Raw genomic sequence first — 26,674 nt, 5'->3', positions numbered from 1 at the left:
CTCACCCATTTTGAGACTGTCAGAAATCATCACCCCTAAATCCTTCTCTTCTGAAGTTTTTGCTAACACAGAACTGCCAATGCAATACTCAGATGGATGATTCCTTTTCCCCAAGTGCATTATTTCACATTTGGAAACATTAAACTGCAGTTTCCATTGCTTTGACCATTTATCTACAACTCCCAGAATCCCCTGGCACAGCAATGGCTTAGGAATTCTGGGAGTTGTAGTCCACCAGTCTTCAAGTGGCTAAGGTTTATTTATTTATTTATTATTTAGATTTGTATGCCGCCCCTCTCCGAAGACTGGCAGATACCCCTGAAAGGTTATAGCTGCAGGGGGGAAATAAGTTGACCCCCTCATCTCTGTAGGAGCCCCCCAATACTTCAATACCTCTTTTAATAACCAGAACTTAGTCAAAACTACACATACACACACACACACATTGTAAATGCACGTGTGATGAACTGTCCCCAGCTGTCAGAAAAAGTTCTCCTAACTTCTACGGTTGGGTCTTAAGGAAAGGGGTCCCGGTGCGAAAGGTGAGAGCTTCATCCCTGGAAGCTTTTGAGAAGAGACCGGACTTTGCATCTGCTTTCGTGAGAAAGATGAATTGCTGAGCTGAAGGGGGGGGGAGAGAGAGAGAGAGAGACAGACTGATTGACATGGCACATGGGGAACGGAGCATCATTTTGTCGAAAGGGAGGGGGGAGACAGAGAGAAAGAAAGAGAGAAAGAGAGAGAGAGATGAAGAGAGACAGAGAGAGAGAAAAAGAGAGAAAGACAGAGAGAAAGACAGAGAGAGGAAGAGAGAGAGAGGAAGAGAGAGAGAGAGAAAAAAGAGAGAAAGACAGAGAGAGAAAGAGACAGAGAAAGAAAGACAGAGAGAGGAAGAGAGAAAGAGAGAGAAAGAGGAAGAGAGAGGGAAGGAGAAAGAGAGACAAGGAAGAGAGAGAAAGAGAAAAAGAGGGAGAGAGAGAGAAACATGGCACATGGGGAATGGAGCATCATTTGTTGAAAGAGAGGGGGAGAGAGAAAGAGATAAAGAGAGAGAGAGGAAGAGAGAGAGACAGAGAGAGAGAGAAAGAGAGAGAGAGAAACAGAGAGAGAGGAAGACAGAAAGACAGAGAGAGAGAAAGAGAGAGAGAGATAAAGAGAGAGAGAGAGGAAGAGAGAGAGAGAGAGGAAGAGAGAGATAAAGAGAGAGAGAGAGGAAGAGAGAGATAAAGAGAGAGAGAGAAAGACAGAGAGAAAGACAGAGAGAAAGAGAGAGAGAAAGAAAGAAAGAGACAGAGAGAGAGAAAGAGAGAGAGAGAGAATGAGAGAGAGAGAAAGAGAGAGAGAGGAAGAGAGAAAGAGAAAGAGAGAGAGAAAGACAGAGAGAGAGAGAGAGAGAAAGAGAGAGAGAGACAGAGAGAAAGACAGAGAGGGGAAGAAAGAGACAGAGACAGAGAGAGAAAGAGAGAGAGAAAGAGAGAAAGGGAGAGAGAGATAAAGAGAGCGGAAGAGAGAGAGAAAGAGAAAGGGAAAGACAGAGAGAGAGAGATAAAGAGAGACAGAGAGAGAGAAAGAGAAAGAGAGAGAAAGAGAGACATAGGCAGACAGACAGACTGACATGGCACATGGGTAAATGGAGCATCCTTTTCTCCAACGGGAGGGGGAGAGAGGGAGAGAGAGAGAGAGAGAGATCCATGCGCTGAGCCCCGCAGACTTGGCTGTCATTCCATTCAGACGGCAGAATCCAGCCCAGCTGCTCAGCCCTCTCTTTCCCACAGCCTGTAGACCGATCCTGGCTGAGCCACCACCAGGTGTGTGTATGTGTGGGTGGCGGGGGGGGGGGGGTCCATGCCTCTGTCAACCAGGCTTCCTCCCCAGACAGACAAAGTCACTTTCCACCTGCGTCCTCAGGATTTAAAAGGGGATTTTTTGAGAGCATCCAGGTTGCAAATGGACACGTGAGAATAATATTTCCAATGGATGGAAACATGCCGGCGATGAAGAGAAACTGTGCAAATAAAGAAAGGTAAGGTGGTCTTATTGGAACTTCCTAATTTTGGGGGGATTCGATTGATCGGCCTCCTTCGTGTCTCTTTTTCATCCCTTTTGTTGCTCAGGTTTGCAATACTTTGCCGTGGAAGTTCTTAAAAGTGAAGTTTGAGTTGAGCAGAGCCGGTGCAACTGCATCTGGGTTTTTCTTCGTATTAAAAATAGGCATTTCAAAGAAAAAAGGGAAAGAGAGACGGAGAAGGGCAAATAATTCTTGAAAGGAGGATTAAAAACAAAAAAATCAGATGAACTCGTTCAACTGGAGAGAAGGGGGGGGGGAAACTACTCAGCAGAAACAGAGTTAAGTTTCAATGAGGGGTTTGGGGGGCTTTTTAAGTTGGAGACAAAAGGCAGAACCGTCTATAATTTTTATTTTATTGGTACAATTTGATGTCAGTTATTAATCTGTTGTCAGTAACAATCAGCACTTTTAAAGCACTTTTTTCTTTCTTTCTTTCTTTCTTTCTTTCCTTCCTTCCTCCCTTTTTCTCTTTCTTTCTTTCCTTCCTTCCTTTCTTTTTCTCTTCCTTCCTTCCTTCCTTTCTTTTTCCCTTCCTTCCTTCCTTTTTTAAAAAAAGATGTAATTCCATTTCTAGCCGAACCATGCCTCTGTACATGCTGCTGTCATCATAATAAAATTAATTTCAATTATTGGACTGTAGAGATGCTGCCCTTAAATATAAACCAGCCTACCGGTAGTTGGAAGGAAACCAACACTGGATCTGCTAATATTTATGGCTGTCCAGCTGTGTACAATAAATGCAAAAATAAATGAACCTGAGGACAGCTGAAAGTAAGGAATGTTACTTAAATGCTGTATTTTTAATTTTTTGGGCACATCTTGTGCCTAAACAGATTGACACCAAAGCAGCATTGTTTCAATTGCTTTTATTAAAAAAAAAACACACACACACACCGTGCACTTTAGTGTATTTCATGGTTGTTTATCAAAAAAGGATTTATCGTTCTCTTTTAGGAATCAGGCTTTCTTTTAAAAAGCAGGATAAAATACAGATGGACGATGCTTTGACCTATTGTCAGCAAGTCAAACTTTTACTCGGAGACTGCTCCGAGTTTTCAGAGAGGGGCAGCATACAAATCTAATAAACATAGAAACATAGCAGACTGACGGCAGAGAAAGACCTCATGGTCCATCTAGTCTGCCCTTATACTATTTCCTGTATTTTATCTTACAATGGATATATGTTTATCCCAGGCATGTTTAAATTCGGTTACTGTGGATTTACCAACCACGTCTGCTGGAAGTTTGTTCCAAGGATCTACTACTCTTTCAGTCAAATAATATTTTCTCGCATTGCTTTTGATCTTTCCCCCAACTAACTTCAGATTGTGTCCCCTTGTTCTTGTGTTCACTTTCCTATTAAAAACTCTTCCCCCCTGAACCTCATTTAACCCTTTTACATATTTAAATGTTTTGATCATGTCCCCCCTTTTCCTTCTGTCCTCCAGACTATACAGATTGAGTTCATTAAGTCTTTCCTGATATGTTTTATGCTTAAGACCTTCCACCATTCTTGTAGCCCGTCTTTGGACCCCTTCAATTTGATCCATATCTTTTTGGAGGTGAGGTCTCCAGAACTGGACACAGTATTCCAAACGGGGTCTCACCAGTGCTCTATATAAGGGGATCACGATCTCCCTCTTCCTGCTTGTTATACCTCTAGCTATGCAGCCAAGCATCCTACTTGCTTTTCCTACTGCCCGACCACACTGCTCACCCATTTTAAAACTGTCAGAAATCACTACCCCTAAATCCTTCTCTTCTGAAGTTTTTGCTAACACAGAACTGCCAATGCAATACTCAAATTGACGATTCCTTTTCCCCAAGTGCCTTATTTTACATTTTATTTTATTTTTATTTTTATTATTATTATTATTATTATTATTATTATTATTATTATTATTATTATTACGGTATTATTATTAGTTTTTTCCCCCCACACTTTTGAATGGATGCTTTGATAGTAAAAAAACCCTGGGTCAGTGACAGCCCACGGCAATTTGGACATTACAGTATTTAGGCAAGAAAGTAATTTTTGGGTTCTCGAAATAAAACAGAACCGAACCCACGCAGGCGATCACATAAAAAGGGTAAGAACTGAACCACAAGCCCTCTATTAACTTTGAAGGGAGATGGTAGACAGCCCAATAATAAATTAAATAGCAGTATTTAATTAAACCAGGATCAAACTTAGTAGCTCAGAGGCGTCTAGGACGAACAGAATCCACCAAGGAAAACAATATTTTTTCCCCCTTGCAAATGGCCATTTTCGTTGACAAAATTTGCTGCTTGGTTGTTGTTTTTTCTCATGCCGTGGCTGAAAACTCAAGTCCTCTGGAGAGATGGCTCCTTTTGTTAATAATATACTGTATTTCCATTTTTCAGAAGAAGAGTAAAAGGGGGAGAGGTTTTAACAGAAACAACAACCATTTAAGGTACATTTCCATTCTTAGAGAGATTCCAGGCAGTCTCTTAATTCCAATTAAAAATGGGTATCAACAGATTATATTTATTAAAAAAGGGGATAAAGTTGAAAACAAAAGAAAACACAGGAAAATCTTTTTTTAAAAATTTAAATCAGACAGACACAAAACAACAACCGACATAAATGGGGGCTTTTTCCCGCCCCACTCTTATCAGAAGTTATTTGGAGTGGAATTTTTTAACATACATTACAATGTCTAGAAACGATATATATTCTTATTTACCTACTAACTCTTTAACAAAAAAACAGTATACTTAACTATATATACTGAACAAAAAAATAAAGGGAACGCTCAAAGAACACACCCTAGATCTGAATGAATGAAATATTCTCATTGAATACTTTGTTCTGTACAAAGTCGAATGTGCTGACAACATGTGAAATTGACTGTCAATCAGTGTTGCTTCCTAAGTGGACAGTTTCAAAGAGGTTTGATTGATTTGGAGTTATATTCTGTTGTTTCAAGTGTCCCCTTTATTTTTTTTGAGCAGTATATTATATTACATATATCTTTTTAATTCTGTGTTCATTTTTCCCTTAATCTTTTTTCTAACCAGTCATAAACTTTGTAATATTCTTTTTTTCCCTCCCTTTAGTCTGTAAAAGTTTACCCTTTTTTTCAGCCACCGGAGGAGATAATAATAGGGGCTGTTAACACTTGTCTATAAGCCGAAAGAACCCAATTCAGCAGAAAGCTGATCTCTTGTTCCCCCACCCCCCAAAAAATCTGCTTCATCTTTGATTTTTATCCTTTCCTTGAAAAAAGCAAGCCCCCCTCCCTTTAGGGGTGTGTGATGGTAACTTATAGATAGGTAGGTAGGTAGGTAGGTAGGTAGGTAGATAGATAGATAGATAGATAGATAGATAGATAGATAGATAGATAGATAGATAGATAGATAGATAGATAAACTTGCAGCAGATGTGGTTGATAAATCCACAGGAACTGAATTTAAACCTGCCTGGGATAAACATATATCCATCCTAAGATAAAATACAGAAAATAGTATAAGGGCAGACTAGACGGACCAGGAGGTCTTTTTCTGCCGTCAATCTTCTATGTTTCTATGTTGATAGATAGATAGATAGATAGATAGATAGATAGATAGATAGATAGATAGATAGTAATAGTAATAATAATAATAATAATAATTATATATATATATATATATATATATATATATATATATATATATATATATATATGATATTTTATTTGTTGTGAGCCACTTCAACTCCTCGGAGAGGCACTGCATACAAATCTAATAAATAAGTAAATAAGTAAATAAGTAAGTATGTAAGTAAGTAAGTAAGTAAGTAAGTAAGTAAGTAAGTAAGTAAGTAAGTAAGTAAGTAAGTAAATAAATAAATAAATTTATTAGATTTGTATGCCGCCCCTCTCCGCAGACCCATTAAATAGGTGGGATTTAAGAATGTATAATTTGATTATGCAGTATAAGATTTACTAATCCAAAACTATTTTACTGTAACAAAAGAGAAGGTACATTGCTTTTTGTATGTTATGATGTGGAGGAAAAATTTAAAAAAAAAAATACTTGAAAAAAAGCAACCCACTAAATGGACCTCACCTGTCAAAAAGGGTTTGTTTGCTCACCACTTTCTGCACTTAATTCGGGCACGTCTCCAGCCAGTGCGGTTCCTCTCCATAAACCCCCCACAAGACAATAGCCGGAGTTTACATGAACAGATGTTGAAATCCTTTGTGCTGCTGGATGCTTCCAATTTTGCAGAGAAAGAGGTTAATATTCTTTTTCGTGAATTGCAGGTCAAGCGCCCACTCCGCGCCAAAGAGGGAGAGACGGTCCTAGATGGATTTTCATCTTTCACACCGCGAGCAGGCCTACAAGGAAAGCAACATGCACCCCTATCCAAAGCCGCCTCTACTGCTATCCAAACGTTCCTTAGTGACGCAACGTGAATTCGCGGGTGCTCGTCCTACTGTGGACTAGCATCTTCCCATGTTCTCCGAGAAGTTCTAATCGATTCGGCCGTCGGAGGCCGCAATCATGATCTCCACAGACCTCTTTGGAACCACGGCCCACCTGGCGCAGAAATCCAGGCTGACGTATTTCGTGGAGAATCACACCACGGGGATATACGCGGGAAGCGCCCCTCCGGCGCTGTGTAACGGCACCTACTTCGAACCCAATGGATCGCGGTTTTGCAACGAGACCCGGGCCCTCAACCTCGTCGACCGAGCCGAGCATCAGCAATATGTGGTTGGCCTCTTCCTCTCGTGCCTCTACACCGTCTTCCTCTTCCCCATCGGCTTCGTGGGGAATGTCCTCATCTTGGTGGTGAACATCAGCTTCCGTGAGAAGATGACCATCCCCGACCTCTACTTCGTGAACCTGGCGGCGGCCGACCTGATCCTGGTGGTGGACTCCCTCATCGAGGTCTTCAACCTGGACGAGAAGTACTACGACATCACCATCCTCTGCACCTTCATGTCCCTCTTCCTGCAGATCAACATGTACAGCAGCATCTTCTTCCTGACCTGGATGAGCTTTGACCGGTACATGGCCGTGGCCAAAGTCATGAAGTCCAACCTCTTCCGCACCATGGAACACGCCCGGCTCAGCTGCGGACTCATCTGGCTGGGCTCCATTTCGGCCGCCCTGGTGCCCTTCACGGCCGTCCACTTGCAACACTCGGGCGAGATACACTTCTGCTTCGCGGACGTGGCTGAAATCCAGTGGTTAGAAATCACCGTCGGGTTTATCATCCCCTTCGCCATCATCGGCCTCTGCTATTCCTTAATCGCCCGGGTGCTGATCAGCGCCCACAAGCACCGGAGTTTGCGCCTCCGCCGGCAGAAAGCCCTGCGCATGATTTTCGTGGTGGTCCTAGTCTTCTTCATTTGCTGGCTGCCGGAGAACGTGTTTATTAGCGTGCAGCTTCTGCAGAGGACGGAAGAGTCTTCATCCAGGGGCCACTCTTTCAGGCATAACTACCCCTTAACGGGGCACATAGTCAACCTGGCGGCTTTCTCCAACAGCTGCCTGAACCCGCTCATCTACAGCTTCCTCGGGGAGACTTTCAGGGACAAACTGAAGCTGTACATTGAGCAAAAGACCAAAGTCTCCATGTTAAACCGCCTTTGCCACGCGACGCTGAAATCGGTCATTTCGGAAAGCGCTGAACAGTCGGAAGTTTAGCTTATTATTAGCCTGTACCTGCGAACCGATTCCTGCTCACTCCTGCTTCTTACTAACAGTAAAAAAGTGCGGTTATTGTCCCATTCGCCATGTTTTCTTTTTATAAGGTATAAAATGGGACGCGGAACTCCAGACTGCTTTAATTGTGGAGGAGTATTTCACCTTACCCCGAAGGTCAGTTTGCAAGGAATCCGACAATTACGAGGGTCGCCCAGAAAGTATTGCACCACATTTTTTTTCTCAGTCTACAGTAATGGTACAAGTGCAAAACTTTAAGTATACATTATTTGAATGGTCAGGAGTGTGTGGTGTAAATTTTGCGTTTCTTCAGACAGTGTAGTGTAGCTGCAGCACTGTTTCAAAAAGGCGTCTGCAAGGGATGGACGTTACAAGCAGCTTGTTGTTACTGAATTTCTCACTGCAGAGAAAGAAACTGTTGGGAACATTCACCGACGTTTGTGCGCAGTTTATGGAGAATCTGCAGTCGACAGAAGTACGGTTAGTCGCTGGGCACAGAGAGTGAAGCCATTAGAGGTGATTCGCCCAGTGCAGAAATGGCTTCGTGAGCAGAACAAGGAGTGGTACCAACAGGGCATAGACGCCCTTGAGTCTCGCTGGAGGAAGGCCGTAGAACAGGACGGAGATTACATGGAAAAATAGAGAGTCTAGAAGAAGAAACATCATTCTTTCTTGTGTGTAAGTTTCGTTGTGCCCAATAAATAATTATTGAAGAAAATAAATGTGGTGCATTATCTTCTGGGCGACCCTCATACTTATGGAAAAACGTAACTATAATATAATTCTTGAATATTGTCACCTGCCTGGTCTATGTTAGATGTCCTAGGGCAGTGTTTCCCAACCTTGGCAACTTGAAGATATCTGGACTTCAACTCCCAGAATTCCCCAGCCAGCGTTCTCTGGAACCAACTCCCCCCCGGAGATCAGAACTGCCCCCACCCTCCCTGTCTTTCGTAAACTACTCAAGACTCATTTATACCACCAGGCATGGGGGAGTTGAGATAGCCCTTCCCCGTAGGCCATTACAAGTTATGCATGGTATGTTTGTGTGTATGTTTGGTTATATAATAGGGGTTTTTAGTTGTTTTTATTATTGGATTGTACATATTGTTTTTATTATTGTTGTTAGCCGACCCGAGTCTACGGAGAGGGGCGGCATACAAATCCAATAAATTATTATTATTATTCACTGGCTGGGGAATTCTGGGAGTTGAAGTCCAAATATATTCAAGTTGCCAAGGTTGGGAAACACTGCCATAGGAAATATAATAAAACTGCAGCACCCCTGGGAAAATCCAACGGAAGCTATTGATATTAGGCGGCAGAGAAGTCAGTGGCTTCCACTCGTATATAGATCATCTTGCAAACTCAGTTAAGAAAACAGCTACCAAGCTCAACACACGATCCGATCTACGTATGTATTCTGTGACGTAAACTGAATTAAGGGAAACAGAGAAGCAACCCGGGTTCAAAGTAGAGTCTATCCCCTACTGTTATTTTAAAAATCGGATCAGCCAATGTGGTTTGAATTTCCGGTGCGGGTGTGAATCGGTTTGTAAACTAAGCAAGCTCCATAGGATACATGGAGCATAAGAGTAACAGATTTGGATGGGACCTACGAGGTCTTATAGTCCAGCCCCCTGATCAAGCTGGACCTCACCTATTTCAGACAGGTGGCTGTCCAGTCAGGCCTTAAATAAGAGCTTCGGTGGCACAGTGGTTAGAGTGCAGCTACTTCTGCTGCTCACCGGCTGCCAGCAGTTTGGCAGATCGAATCTCAGTAGGCTCAAGGTTGACTCGGCCTTCCATCCTTCCAAAGTCGGCAAATGAGGACCCAGATTGTTGGGGTCAATAGGCTTACTCCTATAGCCGCTCTGAGTCTTCGGAGAGGGGCGGCATGCAAATCTAATAAATAATAATAATATAATAAATAATGATAATTATTCTCTGTAAACCACTAAGAGAGGGCTGTAAAGCACTGTAAAGTGGTATATAAGTCTAAATGCCATTACTATTCCTTCCTTCCTTCCTTCCATCCATCCTTCCATCCTTCCTTCCATCCACCCTTCCTTCCTTCCTTCCATACATCCTTCCTTCCTTCCATCCATCCTTCCTTCGTTCCATCCATCCTCCCTCCCTCCCTCCCTTCCTTCCACTCACTGTCAGGAGTTGCTTGGATTACATATATGTCAGTATGAAATATTTGGGCAACTCCCATATTATGAACCTCCCTCCCAGTGTTCCCTCTAATATTTTTTGGGGGTGGGCGGAAAAGTATAGTGTCTGAGTGGCAGTCCCTTCGGGACTGGGCGGCACATAAATATTAAACAAACAAACAAACAAACAAACAACCCACCCTGTTTTGCCTCAGAGAATTTCAAAATAACATACTGTACTGTGTGTCTATAACAGTGAGCTCATAATAGGGCAACTCTATCAATATCAAAATTCCACTTAAATAGTTGAGCTAGTTTCAAACTAGATTTTGATTTTCTTTCTCTCTTCCTTGCTCCCATTCTTTTTCTTTCTCTTTTCCTTCCTCTCTTTTTTCTATCTGTTTCTCTCTCTTCCTCTCTCTCTCCTTCCCTCTCACTCTTTCCCTCTCGGCTTCTGGGCAGGTTTGGAAAACTCTGAGTTGATGATGATTTTTAAGTGAGCGATTGCTCACTGCTCAGCTTAGAGGGAACTATGCTCCCTCCCTCCCTCCCTCTCTCTCTCTCTCTCATAGGTGTTTTTAGTACTCAGCATTTACTCCCAGACTTCACACAGACTTTTAAACTCACAGCCTTGCCTTTGGAATCAGTTCTGAGTTTGCACTGACTAAAACTGAGAGATAAATTTACAATCTCATCTCATCCTTAGATGAAAAATATAAAGTCAACAAGAGTTTGCTGGGTGACAAGCTACCGATCCTCCCAAACCTTATTCTTTGAACTTCATCTGTCATATGGACAGCAATACTCAAATGTAAGGAAATGTCCAAATATAAAATACTGCATTAAAGAATTGGGGGTTTTTTTTCTGGCTTCTCTTAGTATACTGCTCAAAAAAATAAAGGGAACACTCAAAAAACCCATCCTAGATCTGAATGAATGAAATATTCTCATTGAATACTTTGTTCTGTACAAAGTTGAATGTACACCACAGCAGGAGAAATTGATTGTCCATCAGCGTTGCTTCCTAAGTGGACAGTTTGATTTCACAGAAGTTTGATTGACTTGGAGTTATATTGTGTTGTTTAAGTGTCTCCTTTATTTTTTTGAACAGTGTAGATAGATAGATAGATAGATAGATAGATAGATAGATAGATAGATAGAGAGAGAGAGAGAGAGAGAGAGAGAGAGAGAGAGAGATAGATAGAGAGAGAGAGAGAGAGAGAGAGAGAGAGAGATAATATATACTGCTCAAACAAATAAAGGGAACGCTCAAAGAACACATTCTAGATTTATTTATTTATCAAACAAGTATAGTATTATAGTACATATTTTAACATAACATAACATAAGTAGAACATAGTAATAGAAAGGATAATAAGACAGTAGGACAGGGACATTAGGCACAAAAGTGCAGTTATGCACGCCCCTTACAGACCTCTTAGAAAAGGGGAGAGGTCAATTGTAGATAATATAAGGTTGAAGATTTTGGGGTTGGGGGAAGCAACAACAGGTAATGAGTTCCGTGCGGTGACCACTCTATTGCTGAAATCGTATTTTCTGCAGTCAAGTTTGGAGCGGTTTACATTCAGTTTGTATCTATTACGTGCTCTTGTGTTGTTGTTGTTAAAGTTGAAGTAGTCACTGACAGGGAGGACATTATGATCTGAATGAATGAAATATTCTCATTGAATCCTTTGTTGAATGTGCACGACAGCAGGAGAAATTTGATTGTCCATCAGCGTTGCTTCCCAAGTGGACAGTTTGATTTCACAGAAGTTTGGTTGACTTGGAGTTATATTGTGTTGTTGAAGTGTTCCCTTTATTTATTTGTTTTTTGAGCAGTGTATTTTACGGCCGGATCCCGGTCGAGTTAAATGGATGGAATGTCAGCTATGGTTTGAATCCTGTTGCAATTTCAATGGGATTTAAGGGCTATTTCATCTGGATCAAGGATAAAGCGGGCTCTTGTCTTTGGTGGGAAAGTTTTGGACAAAGAGGAAGAGAGAGAGAGAGAGAGAGAGATGCCTTCAGCCAGAGCCTGGCCGCTTTCCAGCCTTGCAATGAATAAATGTTAAACCAACAGCATGCTCGCGTTTCTACTTGCAGTGATCTAACTGAGCAAATCTGTTTGTGGAGCTCTTGGGAACAGTCAAGAGTCCACACTGTGTGCCGGCCACAGGGTGGGCTGGTCACGGAGGCATAAAATAAAAACCCAACTGTTTCAACCAGGGACCCAAGATGCCCCTTTGAATGACCTTAAAAGCCTCCGTGGGGATGCTAACGCAAAGGGACACAAAGTTGTTGCAGCATTGCGAAAAAGCAGCAAACAGCACCCACATTCTGGGGGGTAGGAGAACCCCACAGCGAGGAAGTAAGTCATGAGAAAAAAAATCTGCCCGCAGAAGCAATGAAAAAAAACAACTACAAAGACTTAGGGCTTGGAAAACGTTCTCCACAGAGAGTAACAGTGAAAGAGCTTGCAAGCCAGTTAGAGCTGAGAACATTGTTAGCACCTAGTTAGGGCTGGAAATTTATTTTATTTATTTATTTAAATTTATTGGATTTGTATGCCGCCCTTCTCCGTAGACTCGGGGCGGCTAACAACAATGATAAAAACAACATGTAACAATCCAATCCAATACTAAAATAACTAAAAAAACCCTTATTATAAAAACCAAACATACATACAGACATACCATGCGTAAATTGTAAAGGCCTAGGGGGAAAGAATATCTCAGTTCCACCATGCCTGATGGCAGAGGAAATAAACTTATTCGGAGCAGAGTAATGAAAAAAAAAACTGCAAAGACTTTGGGCTTGGAAAACATTCTTTGCAGAGAGTAACAATGAAAGAGCTTGCAAGCCAGTTAGAACTGGGAACATTGTTAGGACCTGGTTAGGGCTGGAAATGAACTTATTCGGAGCAGAGTAATGAAAAAAACCCTGCAAAGACGTAGGGCTTGGAAAACGTTCTTCGCAGAGAGTAACAATGAAAGAGCTTGCAAGCCAGTTAGAGCTGGGAACATTGTTAGGACCTGGTTAGGGCTGGAAATAAACTTATTCGGAGCAGAGTAATGAAAAAAAAACCTGCAAAGACTTTGGGCTTGGAAAACATTCTTTGCAGAGAGTAACAATGAAAGAGCTTGCAAGCCAGTTAGAGCTGGGAACATTGTTAGGACCTGGTTAGGGCTGGAAATAAACTTATTCGGAGCAGAGTAATGAAAAAAAAACCTGCAAAGACTTTGGGCTTGGAAAACATTCTTTGCAGAGAGTAACAATGAAAGAACCTGCAAGGGGGGGTAGAGCTGGGAACATTGTTAGGACCTGGTTAGGGCTGGAAATAAACTTATTCGGAGCAGAGTAATGAAAAAAAAACCCTGCAAAGACTTAGGGCTTGGAAAACATTCTCCCCAGAGAATAACAATGAAAGAGCCTGCAAGGTAAGAGCTGGGAAGATCGTTAGCAGCTAGTTAGGGCTGGAAAAAAGCTACATTCAGAGTATAAGACGCATCCAAATTATCAGCCTCTTTTAGGGAGGAAAAAGGTGCATTTTACACTCCAAAAATTACAGTAATTAATTGACTTTTTTAAAAAAAATGCCACTGACTAGCGGGATCACCAATCTACTTGTTTGAGGAACTGGAGTTTACAACTCCGTGTAAGCCCCTTGTTGGGCAGGGGAAATCTCTCCCACTGAGAGTTGAGCTTCCGCCAGCTACCAAGTCCTTCTCCCTGAGCTGGTAAATTCAAATTTGATGACATTTAAGGCTTTTCTTTTACAGTTCACTTATCTCCCTTTTCCTCACTCAGGGATACGGCCACGCCAAAGGCTAAGAATAAACACCAGTTTGCTGACCGAAGCGTTCCTGGTTGCCAGCTCCGGTTTTGTTCTCAGGCAAAGCAGGTTATCGCCTTATCTCATGGTGGCCGCCTCGATGATCTTCGTGAACAAAACTGTTATTGCAAAGTCTGTAGAAATATTACAGGGCGTTAAAAGGAAGCTGCCCATCCCCGGAGCTCCAGAGAGCTGGGGGAGCTTCGAGAAAGGAATTAGGAAATGCGCCGTAGCTAAATCGGAAATACATCCCGGTTCTTTAATGCGCAAGCAAGGATTGTGAGGCTTAGAGATGGTTGCGGCCAAGAGCAGAAAAATTATTTAGACTCCGGTTAATAACAATAATAATTAATAATAATTTATTGGATTTGTATGCCGCCTCTCTCCGTAGACTCGGGGCGGCTAACAACAATAATAAACACAACATGTACAATCCAATAATAATAAAACGACTAAAAACACTTATAATAAAACCAAACATACACACAAACATACCATGCATAACTTCTAATGGCCTAGGGGGAAGGGCTATCTCAACTCCCCCATGCCTGGCGGTATAAATGAGTCTTGAGTAGTTTACGAAAGACAGGGAGGGTGGGGGCAGTTCTAATCTCCGGGGGGAGTTGGTTCCAGAGGGCCGGGGCCACCACAGAGAAGGCTCTTCCCCTGGGGCCCGCCAAACGACATTGTTTAGTTGACGGGGGCCAACTCTGTGGGACCTTATCAGTCGCTGGGATTCGTGTGGTAGCAGGTGGTTCCGGAGGTACTCTGGTCCAATGCCATGTAGGGCTTTAAAGGTCATGACCAACACTTTGAATTGTGACCGGAAACCGATCGGCAGCCAATGCAAGCCATGGAGTGTTGAAGAAACGTGGGCGAATCTTGGAAGCCCCACGACGGCTCTCGCGGCTGAGTTCTGCACGATCTGAAGTTTCCGAACACTTTTCAAAGGCAGCCCCATGTAGAGAGCATTGCAGTAATCGAACCTCGAGGTGATGAGGGCATGAGTGACTATGAGCAATGACTCCCTGTCCAAATAGGGCCGCAACTGGTGCACCAGGCGAACGTGGGCAAATGCCCTCCTCGCCACAGCCGAAAGATGATGTTCCAATGTCAGCTGTGGATCGAGGAGGACGCCCAAGTTGTGAACCCTCTCTGAGGGGGTCAGTAGTTTCTCCCCCCCCCCAGGGTAATGGATGGACAGATGGAATTGTCCTTGGGAGGCAAGACCCACAGCTACTCCGTCTTGTCTGGGTTGAGTTTGAGTTTGTTGACACCCATCCATGCCCCAACAGCCTCCAGGCACCGGCACATCACTTCCACTGCTTCGGTGTGGTTAGTGCTGGTTAGTGTTTTGGTTGGATCATAGCCAGAGGGTCTGGGTTCATCCGAGCATCGGAGACCTGTGTGGCTGTCGGAGGATTCAGGTAGTGAGGGGGAAGGAGAGAGGGAACCTGAAGGGGCTGGAGAGATAAAAGTGGAGACCCCTGTGATGCCTGTGGAACCTCCAGCTAGGGCTTTATCAGGGTCGGATAAGGAGGGGATAATTAATGATCCAATCCTGAATGTGCGTGTGTGAAGGATTAGGGGGGAGACAGGAACAGTTGCACAGACACAGGAGGAGAACTTGATCACAGCTGAGAGTCATAGGGAATTCTGCAGCGTGCATAAAAAGGGAGGTTTTGTGGGAGTGTTCTTTGCAGGAGTTATCGTTCGTGGTTTAACCGAGAAACAGATCCAGAGTTTTCTCTAAACCAAAATCCCTGCTTTCTTGGAGAAACCCAGCCTTTGGACAATTGCTTTATGAAAGACTGTAGCTATTGCAAAAAGGAGTGAGTACCTTTGCTTCAGCCCAGCTCGGAGACATTATTTACAAACTTCGGGGGGTTCTGGACATTCGTTATTGGCCCTGACGATAACTCAGACTCTTCGGCAGTAAACAGACATTCTTTTGCCGTAATTGCGGCTCTCAGCCAATTTGTTAAGGCAAGATATTTTGGTGTTTCTGAAACTCCAGTCTGTGTTTGATTTTGACTTTAATTACTGCTCAGCTCTCACGCCAGGCTAAAACAGTTAGTAAAAAAGGGAAAGGTTCCGGGCTAAAAGCTATTAAGATAAAGAAATGGCCGCTTATCATATTTCATTACACCAGAATATGATATTCAAATCGCTAGACTAGCATTTGGTAGGAATGATTTATTAGAATTTGAAGCCAAACTCTTTGATAAACTTGGAGCGATGTTTTCTTGTATGGGTGAGTCACAAATGACAAAGCTGAAAAAAGTGTCCTCGAGCCATTTTTTTTTCACACTTACGACCGTTGCCGTGGTCGTATGATCAAAATTCGGACCTTTGTCAACTGCCACTTTGTCTCACAAGCAAAGTCCAGGAGGGAAGCCAGATTCATTTAACGCGGTCAGGAGGTAGGGAAAGCAAGTAGAATGCTTGGCTGCATAGCTAGAGGTATCACAAGCAGGAAGAGGGAGGCAGTGATCCCGCTGTATAGAGCGCTGGGGAGACCCCGTTTGGAATAATACTGTGTCCAGTTGTGGAGACCTCACCCACAAAAAGATATGGATCAAATTGAATGGGTCCAAAGACGGGCTACAAGAATGGTGGAAGGTCTTAAGCATAAAACGTATCAGGAAAGACTTCATGAACTCAATCTGTATAGTCTGGAGGACAGAAGGAAAAGGGGGGACATGATCGAAACATTCAAATATGTTAAAGGGTTAAATAAGGTTCAGTAGGGAAGTGTTTTTAATAGGGGGCACAATCTGAGGTTAGCTGGGGGAAAGATCAAAAGCAACATGAGAAAATATTATTTCACTGAAAGAGTAGTAGATCCTTGGAACAAACTTCCAGCAGCCGTGGTTGGTAAATCCACAGGAACGGAATTGAAACATGCCTGGGATAAACATAGATCCATCCTAATATAAAATACAGGAACTAAGGGCAGGCTAGATGCACCAGGAGGTCTTTTTCTGCTGTCAATCTTCTATGTTTCTACCAAGCAAAATGGAAGCCAATGTTCCTATGGACTCGTCCGCCTTTTGAAAAGTCCGATTTAAGAAATGGCGACACAGCTCAACGTTTACCGTCTGCACTGTACAGGGTTGGTGGGATCTGTTGGTAAAGCCTGAATTCCTAACCTTTTGAAACTCCGCTAAATAGGACGCCAAATATTGTGTTTATATCAGAAACAGTGGGAGATGGGAGCCCTTCGCCTGGGAAAAACCACTTTCAAAGTAGGAACTGTTTTCCCAGCTGTGAATAGGCCTTCCTGGGAAATTTGCTCAGTCCATTACACAAATATTCAAAGGAATGCAAGATTATTCAGCCTTATCTCTGCATATTAAAATATTTCAAACAAATCTCTCTCTCTCTCTCTGCGTTGTCTTGGATTCGTGGCCGGCACAGAAGGGTGAATTAAAGCTAGAAGCAGGGCAGCAAAAATAATGCTCAAGTTATAGTTAAGTTAGGCGCACCTCTCTTAATATCTTCAAGACATTGTTTTGCTTTCCAGAAAGAGACAGCTTTGCTCATTTTAAATCACGTGTTTATACCACGAGAAGGCTGGTAAGTTATATTTCTAGGCTGCATTAACAGAGGGATAGAATCATGATCGGGTCCAAAGACGGGCTACAAGAATGGTGGGAGGTCTTAAGCATAAAACGTATCAGGAAAGACTTCAAGAACTCAACCTGTATAGTCTGGAGGACAGAAGGAAAAGGGGGGACATGATTGAAACATTTAAATATGTTAAAGGGTTAAATAAGGTCCAGGAGGGAAGTGTTTTTAATAGGAAAGTGAACCCAAGAACAAGGGGACACAATCTGAAGTTAGTTGGGGGAAAGATCAAAAGCAACATGAGAAAATATTATTTTACTGAAAGAGTAGTAGATCCTTGGAACAAACTTCCAGCAGACGTGGTTGATAAATCCACAGTAACTGAATTGAAACCTGCCTGGGATAAACATATATCCATCCTAAGATAAAATACAGGAAATAGTATAAGGGCAGACTAGATGGACCGTGAGGTCTTTTTCTGCCGTCAGACTTCTATGTTTCTATCACATGAAGAGGGGTGGCATACAAATCCAATCAATCAATCAATCAATAAACAAACAAACAAACAAACAAATAAATAAATAAAAGCCAGGTCTTCACGGCTCCTCAGAAAACTGATTTCTGTATGAAGATATGAACCTATCTTTATTTTCCAGCTTGGAAATTACACTTGAATTTCACTTGTGCCTTACAGAACACCAGACAGTCCAAATTCTGACCAGGCAAGCCCTTTGGAACTGGTCAGCAAATCCCAGCTTATTAAATTAACATTACACCTATGTCAGGAATGACAAAATGACAAACTTAAGAAAAACCCCGTAAACTTTATGCTGAGAGGCGGCAGAGTCAATATAATCCCATTTCTTACAAAACACCTCATTTTGCTGCGATGTGGGGCTTTGCACCAAGTGAAGCTTGAAACCTGCATTTTAACCGAAGTTCTCAGTCAAACCCAATTCTGTACATTTCAGCAAAGCACAGCAACAAATCAGATTAAGTTCCTCGCGTTGTCGTGTACTATATACCTTGCTTTAAAATTAAAACGAGGTTCGATTACTGCAACGCTCTCTCCATGGGGCTACCTTTGAAAAGTGTTCAGGAACTTCAGATCGTGCAGAACGCAGCCGCGAAAGCCATCGTGGGGCTTCCAAGATTCGCCCACGTTTCTTCAACACTCCATGGCTTGCATTGGCTGCCAATCAGTTTCCGGTCACAATTCAAAGTGTTTGTCATGACCTTTAAAGCCCTACATGGCATTGGACCAGAGTACCTCAGGAACTGCCTGCTACCGCACGAATCCCAGCGACTGATAAGGTCCCACAGAGTTGGCCTTCTCCGGGTCCCGTCGACTAAACAATGTCATTTGGCGGTGCCCAGGGGAGGAGCCTTCTCTGTGGCAGCCCCGGCCCTCTGGAACCAACTCCCCCCGGAAATCAGAATTGCCCCCACCCTCCCTGTCTTTCATAAACTACTCAAGACTCATTTATACCACCAGGCATGGGGGAGTTGAGATATTCCTTCCCCCTAGGCCATTACAAGTTGTGCATGGTATGTCTGTGTGTATGTTTGGTTTTATTATAAGGGTTTTTAGTTGTTTTATTATTGGATTGTCACATGCTGTTTTTATCATTGTTGTTAGCCGCCCCGAGTCTGCGGAGAGGGGTGGCATACAAATCCAATAAATAATAATAATAATAATAATAATAATAATAATTATTATTATTATTATTATTATTATTACAGTATTATTATTATTTGGGGCCCCCAGCAAGAACAGAAGAAACTACAGGAGGACATTTTCCACACACACACACCCCACCGACAAAAAATCACAATCCACAGTCACAAATCTACCTTTTAATTCATTTAGTTTTCAATGTTCTGTGTTACCAACTCTATACCACGTGAACTTGCAGAAAACGGTGTGCCATAAGTTCACACAAACTTTTCTTTTTCTTTACTCAGCCTACTAGTCCCTATGGGGCTAGCAAGGGGAAGGGACATGAGGGATTTCCTCTTGTCTCAGCAGGGAAGGTCAGGAGGGGACAGTCGGGTCCCACTAACAAAAGCCAGATTGTGGGGCTAAGCACAACATCTGATGAACTGCTGCGTATGCTGTTTGTTTAATGTACAGAGGGGGGGGGGTGATGTTCTCAAAACTATACGGACTTTTTAATGGTTTGGGAGAACACGAAGCGAATCGGCTGCAAATATGCAGAAAATGAAACAACAAATGTTAAATAAATGTTAAGGGGCGTGCATAAGTGCACCAGCGTACCTACCGTCCCCTGTCCTAATGTTTCTCTATTACTGGTATCATGTATATAAACATTGTTGTATCTTTGTATACCACCAATATATAATATAATAATATTTATATACATGATACTAGTAAGAGAGAAATATTAGGGCAGGGGATGGAAGGCACGCTGGTGCACTTATGCACACCCCTTCCTTCTTTCCTTCTTTCTTTCTTTCCTTCCTTCCTTCCTTCTTTTGTTTGTTTCTTTATCAATGAAATCATGGGGTAAGGGGCGTGCATAAGTGCACCAGTATACCTACCGCCCCCTGTCCTAATGTTTCTCTATTACTAGTATCATGTATATAAACAGTGTTATATCTTTGTATACTGCCAATACGTACTTGACAAAATAAATAAATATCCCATTTGTTTCCCACCCACCCAGAGTAACTGAACTAAAAGGCTTTGATTTCAGGTGTAACTTGTACATAGGAGATACATAGAAATGGTTAAATATTATTTTGCAGGTGGATAATTTTGGGTATACTGTACATTGGTACCTCTACCTAAGAACTTTTCCAGATAAGAACCGGGTGTTCAAGATTTTTTGCCTCTACTTAAGAACCATTTTCTACTTAAGAACCTGAGCCCAGAAAAATTTCCCAGGAAATTTGAGAGCGGCACAAAGGCCCGGACAGTTTCCTGCCATTCCCCCTTTAATCCCGGCCATCTCGGGCTTTTTCTGGGCTGCCAGAGGAGCCTTTTGGTGGCGCTTAAGGAGGCTTTGGCAGTCCAGACCGAACGGAGCATTTTCCTTTCTCTGGGCGCTTGGAGAGGGAATAAACTTTTGCCAGCGCCCAGAGAAAAGAAACGCTCCCTTCGCTCTGGGCAGCGACTGTCCTCTTCTTCTTCCTCCTCCTCCCACCCAAATTCCGAGCTCTTATTTGTTTCCTAATTGGTTTGCACGCATTATTTGCTTTTACATTGATTCCTATGGGAAAAACTGCTTCTACTTACAAACTTTTCTACTTAAGAACCTGGTCACGGAACGGATTAAGTTCTTAAGCAGAGGTACCACTGTACTTGTATCTCAAATACAACTACATCTGTTTATTCTGTACGTTGTTAAATAAAGACTAGAGAAGGTGTCTTTAGTCACAGGATAAACCAGATACTGTAAGAGACAATAATAATATGCTTAAGATCTCTGGTCTGCTCTTCTTCCATCGAACTATAAAACGCTACATGCATATGTTTTGTCAATAACTACAGAAGATACTAAAAACAAGGGTCCTGTTTAAAATCTAAGGGTAATAAATAGTGTTGTTGTTTTTTTAAGCAACCCAGCACTTCCCATGTTAAACTTCAGATTCTCTTAACCCGGATTAGAAAACAGAAAAATACAGACCACGTGGCAATAATCCCAATACATTTTTAAAAACACAACATATTGTCTTGCCTATATTTTTCAACAAGTAGCACTCACAGCTGAAAATTTGAAAGAAAGCATTTCTAGGATCGAAGGACTCGAGTCTTCGGAGAGGGGCGGCGTACAAATCTAATAAATAATAATAATATCAATTTATTTACTCACGTTTAGTTTAGTTTTTTTCAGCACAGATCCATCTTCCTCTGGTGCAGTTTTTGGCTTTGGATGCTTTGCAGATTTCTTTTTCTGCTTCATCCTCCTCTTTTCTGGGGACAGGTTCTTTTTCCTTTCTGCCTTCATTCGTTTTCCTGTGGCTTACGACTCTAGAATAAATAAATAAAAAGTATTCCTACCTGTTTTGTTTGTTCAGCAGAACAAATTCTAACTTTCTCCCCCCCCCCCTGAAGATTTATCTTTGTTCTGGGTGGATGGATGAGAAGCAAAACCAGAGAGTGGCCTCTTGCGAAAGGACTTTTGCTCCAACACTGGAAGTTTTTCAGTAGAGATTGTCAGTCCTATGTACTGGACTGGTTGGGTTTGTCAATATATCAACTAATCAGCAATGTATGTTTGGAGGAAATGGTAGGGTGTTGCTTTAGGAGCTAGGCTGCAATTATACATAAAAGGGAGACAGATGTATTGCTCTGCATTGTATTGGGTTGTTTTGTATTGCATTGTGTTGTTGGTTGTTGGTGGCTATTGCGCTTAGTGTTGATAATGCTTGCTATATTGCTGTGTGCTAAGTTTTGCTGTGTGCTAAGATATTATTGTGTGTTTAATACTGCTGTGTGCTAAGATATATTCTGTGTGCTAATGCTTCTGTGTCTTAATACTAGAATATATTGCTGTGTGCTAAATGGTCTATGTACTTTATTTATTTATTTATTTATCTATTTATTTATTTATTCATTGGATTTGTATGCCGCTCCTCTCCGCAGACTCGGGGCAGCTAACAACAATGATAAAAAACAAAATGTAACAATCCAATTTAATAAAACAACTAAAAACCCTTATTATGAAAACCAAACATACACACAAACATACCATACATAACTTGTAATGGCCTAGGGGAAGGAATATCCTAACTCCCCCATGCCTGGCGACAAAGGTGGGTCTTGAGTAATTTGCGAAAGACAAGGAGGGGCCGTTCTAATCTCGGGGGGGAGTTGATTCCAGAGGGCCGGGGCCGCCACAGAGAAGGCTCTTCCCCTGGGGCCCGCCAAACAACATTGTTTGGTCGATGGGACCCGGAGAAGGCCAACTCTGTGGGACCTTAGCGGTTGCTGGGATTCATGCGGTAGAAGGCGGTTCCAGATGTATTCTGGCCCAATGCCATGTAGGGCTTTAAAGGTCATTACCAACACTTTGAATTTTGTGCTTAACAGTGGTCTATGTATTATAATACTGTATGGAACTGTGTGTAATAGTAATGGTTAGTAATGTATATGATTGCTTAACCTGGAAATGTCTGACTGCATATGCTAGTTAGTATATTGAATACTTTGCAAATAACATTTATACCTTTACTATATTGGTCTGTGTTATTGGATGAACAACCACCACTGCCACATATATTCTGTTTCAAGTTTGGCACTCTCACATTGGTAATAAGCCCAGTGTGGAATGCTAACAGAGATTAGACAACAATTTATCTGAAATGGAACAGTGCCTCCAGCCTGAGCAGGGGGTTAGACTAGAAGACCTCCAAGGTCCCTTCCAACTCTCTGTTATTCTGACATGAAATCATATCTTTAGGGGAATAAAAATGACCAAGCTGCAGGCAAGTGGATCTATTTTGTTCTGTTCTAAATCCAATTTTGGGAAATTCAATACACCCAAGTTATTGGACCCGGATTGTGGGGGCAACATGCTGGCTCTGTTAAAAAGTGCTATTGCTAACATGTTGTAAGCTGCCCTGAGTCTAAGGAGAAAGGAGGCATAACAATCAAATAAAATAGTAAGTAAGTAACTAAGTAACTAAGTAAGTAAGTAAGTAAATATTATGTGTGTAGATTCTACAACAAGCAGTTGCAAACCACTTACAGCAAACAAATACATCTTTTGTTAACAATGTTAAAAAATGGACATTTTAAAGATAAACAAGGAATGTGCTGAAATACAGTGTTGCCAAAAGAGACCTGAACTAAGTTTCCTTTTGTAATCAACATCTATTGGCAGATTTGCACTAAGGTTGCATTTAATGCTCAAAAGTGTTCAGGGAAATACAGCAGGACAAGAGATTTATGGTTCTTAAACACAAGTCAGACTCATTAGACAGCCTGCCAATTCTTGCCTCTTTTTTTGGTAAATCTTCTTTTACCGTTGAATACAGCTGGTCCTTAATTTATACTACTTTATTCCTCTACTCTACTTCTCTATTCCTCTACTCTATTTCTCTACTCCTCTATTCCTCTGCTCTACTCCTCTATTCCTCTGCTCTACTTCTCTATTTCTTTGCTCTATTCCTCTACTCTACTTCTCTATTCCTCTACTCTACTTCTCTATTCCTCTACTCTACTTCTCTACTCCTCTATTCCTCTACTCTACTCCTCTATTCCTCTGCTCTACTTCTCTATTCCTCTGCTCTATTCCTCTACTCTACTTCTCTACTCCTCTATTCCTCTACTCCTCTACTCTATTCCTCTACTTCTCTACTCCTCTACTCTTACTCTACTCTACTCCACTACTCTACTCCTATTACTTTAGTCTACTACTCTACTCTACTGCTCTACTCTGTTACTCTACTTTACTCTACTGTACTCTACTCCAGTGTTTCCCAACCTTGGCCACTTGAAGCTATCTGGACTTCAACTCCCAGAATCCCCCAGCCAGAATTCTAGGACTTGAAGTCCAGATAGCTTCAAGTGGCCAAGGTTGGGAAACACTGCTCTACTCTATTCTAGTCATTAGAGGGAACTTCTATAGCCGAGCACTCTATGAAAGTTATTGGAGAAGCCGCCCAGAGTCACCTTGTTATAGCCAGTTGGGGCTAATGGGTATTGTAGCTTGGGACTTATGGGGGTTGCAGTTGCTTGTGGGCACTGTAGTCCAGCTTCATGCACGTGGGCGACAACCTCCCCCCGCCCCCAACGCCCCCATCGGCTCCGCCGCCCGCCTCACACTCACCCCCGGCTTCTGCAGCAGCCGCTCTTCCGCCTTTTCCCGCCGGCTTCCTTCTGGCCGCCGCCGTCCCGTCCTCCTCCAGCCCTGATTGGCTGCTCAGGGGGCTCCCGCGCTGTGACTGGCCATGCCGCCCGTCCGTCCCCTCGCGAGGGTTCCCAGGAGTGGCCGAGCGGCTCTTAACGCCCGCCTCCCTCCTTGACTATTCAAGACACATGCTCTCTCTCTCTTTCTCTCTCTCCCCGCACGCGGCGGGGGGCGGGGCGAAGGGCGGGGCCCCGAGGAACGCCCGCGCGGCTGCGCGAGGTGCGGGGTCCGGAGAGCGCGTGCGCCCTCCCTCTTTTCTGATTGAACGGTGCGTGGCAGCCTCCCCCTGCCCATTCTATGCTATCCCAGAATTCCTCAGCCAGCAACGCCGGCAAAGGAATTCTGGGAGTTGAAATCCAACAAGCTTCGCTGGCTGAGGAATTCTGGGAGTTGAAGTCCACAAGTCTTAAATGAAGCATTTAAAATGAATGAATGAAAACAAATGCCAGAAGTTGAATTTCCCTTTTAGCAGCACCCTCCTCCAAATTTAAATTCATATTTGGGTGAAAAGGGAGCAGTTGCCATCTTTTTTCCTAGTCTGCTTAGTAATAAAAGCCAGGTTTCTCCTCTTTAAAGAGATGTGGACTTCAATTCCCAGAATTCCCCGCCAGCCACAGCTGCAATAAAATAAAAATATAAAAATTTGCAACTTGCTCTGATCTTACCTATTTGGCCACATCTGGAAGTAAACTTGCTCAAACCTTACAATTCAACTGTGAACTTGAGTCTCTTCTAAATGTATTTATTTATTTATTTGCTTGTTTATTTATTTATTTTGTCCAATACAATGAGGGTTTTAGTGGGTATATATATATATACATAATAAAATACATGATGAAGGTTATAGAGGAGATACTCATAGTAAAATATATCTAAGAAATAATAGAAAAGAAGATATAGGCATAGAACATATCAATGAAAGAATAGAAGAAGAGATATAGGAATAGAAGAAAGGTATAGGAGATATAGGAGAGCAATAGGACAAGGGACGGAAGGCACTTTAGTGCACTTGTACTAAAACTATCTTGGGTTTTTAAACATGTGAAAAAAGAACAAAAAAATCAGCTTAGTAACAAAATCTCCACTATTTTATAAATACCAGAGGGGGGGGGGACCCACTAACCTGCTATATGTGTTTTTCTTCAAATTGTATTGCTCTTTCCCCTTCGTCCTATCCTTTCTGACTTCAGAAGTGAGAAAAACCAAGTTCAGTACCCATGCCCGATATGTGTATTTTGGGGAGGCTGTACTGTATTTGGAAAAATCTACATTACATTCTTGTCCTTGAGAATTCAGCAACTTAAAATAGGCTGGTTTTGTGTGTAGCGACATCCTGTGGGGTTATTCATATACTGCAAATAAAACCAAGTTGAGTAGAAAGATTTCACTCAACAGGGATGTGAAAAATAACTACCTACGTCTGCCGGAATAAATCCAGCAAAATAAAAGAGATATTTCCTGCTGTCATCCATGGAAACCTTGTACAGTTTGAGGCGGTTTTCAATATTTCAGTTAGTTGGAGAATTTGAATGGCTGGTCAAACTTGGCAATTTGAAGACATTCATTAATTCATTTGTTCTTGTCTTCACTTTCCTATTAAAAACACTTCCCTCCTGAACCTAATTTAACCCTTTCACATATTTAAATGTTTCGATCATGTCCCCACTTTCCCTTCTGTCCTTCAGACTACAGTGGTACCTTAAGATACGAACTTAATTGGTGCCGGGGGGAGGTTCGTAAGACGAAAGGTTCGTAAGATGAAACATTGTTTCCCATAGGAAACAATGTAAAGTCAATTAATCCGTGCAACAACAAAAAAACCCCGCAAAAAACCGCTGCCGCCCGGCTGTCACCTTTTAAAACAGCCGGGGGGGGGGGGCTTCCCAGCAGCCTCCTGAAGCCGGCGAAGTGACGTGGAGGAATGGGAAGCTCAAACCGGGCGGTTTGAGCTTCCCATTCCTCCAAGTCACTTTGCCGCTCCTCTCCTGGCTAAACCGTGCGGCAGGAGATAGGCTTTGAGGTTTTGGCTGGGGGGGGGGAGAAGTAGGACCTTCCTAACTCCCCCCCCCCAGCCACAAGGAGCGGCGAAGCAGCGAAGTGACGTGGAGGAATGAAGTGACATCCCGCTCATCGCCCGTGTCTGGCAGAAGCTTCTGCCCGAGTGCTCTTGGCCGGCGGGATTCAAAGTGCTGGGGTGGGAGGTGTCCCGACAGCCCCCACCCCCACCCCAGTGCTTCGCCTCCCGCTGGGCAAGAGCGCTCGGGTGGCAGCCCCCGCTCCCCCGGCACAAAGCTAACCCCGCCCCCTGGGCAGCCAGAAGACTCCTTTGGGAAGGCGGCCGCAGGGGGAGGAGGTGGAGAGGCAGGATAACTTTGCGCCGCTTCGGAGACCGTTTCTTTCCTGCTGCCACTAATCTCCTTGAAGGTTTTCCCAACGAAGCGCTGCGCTGGGCTCCGAAGTGGCGCAAAGTTCTCCCTGCCTCCTCTGC

The 26,674-nt window shown here is 42.8% G+C and overlaps 2 protein-coding genes across 2 annotated transcripts in view; one reads left to right on the top strand and one right to left on the bottom strand.

Moving 5' to 3' along the window:
* Positions 1-24,194, bottom strand: part of CHLSN (cholesin) — a 108,016-nt gene extending 83,822 nt beyond the window's left edge. Inside the window, 2 exon segments of the mRNA XM_070761399.1 lie at positions 21,145-21,302; positions 24,106-24,194. Coding sequence (XP_070617500.1) covers positions 21,145-21,279 — 135 coding nt within the window. The 5' untranslated portion in view covers positions 21,280-21,302; positions 24,106-24,194.
* On the top strand, positions 6,578-7,729 carry GPER1 (G protein-coupled estrogen receptor 1). Its single transcript, XM_070760208.1, has one exon. The coding sequence runs from the start codon at positions 6,578-6,580 to the stop codon at positions 7,727-7,729; it is 1,152 nt and encodes a 383-aa protein (XP_070616309.1).
* Positions 24,195-26,674: the final 2,480 nt, after the last annotated feature.

This window comes from Erythrolamprus reginae, chromosome 9 (assembly GCF_031021105.1).
Source record: "Erythrolamprus reginae isolate rEryReg1 chromosome 9, rEryReg1.hap1, whole genome shotgun sequence".
Lineage (NCBI taxonomy): Eukaryota > Metazoa > Chordata > Lepidosauria > Squamata > Dipsadidae > Erythrolamprus > Erythrolamprus reginae.
This window is presented reverse-complemented; position numbering and strand designations above follow the sequence as displayed.

Excerpts from the sequence above, each read along its gene's own strand:
- GPER1 (XM_070760208.1), top strand. The coding sequence starts at position 6,578 with ATGATCTCCACAGACCTCTTTGGAACCACGGCCCACCTGGCGCAGAAA.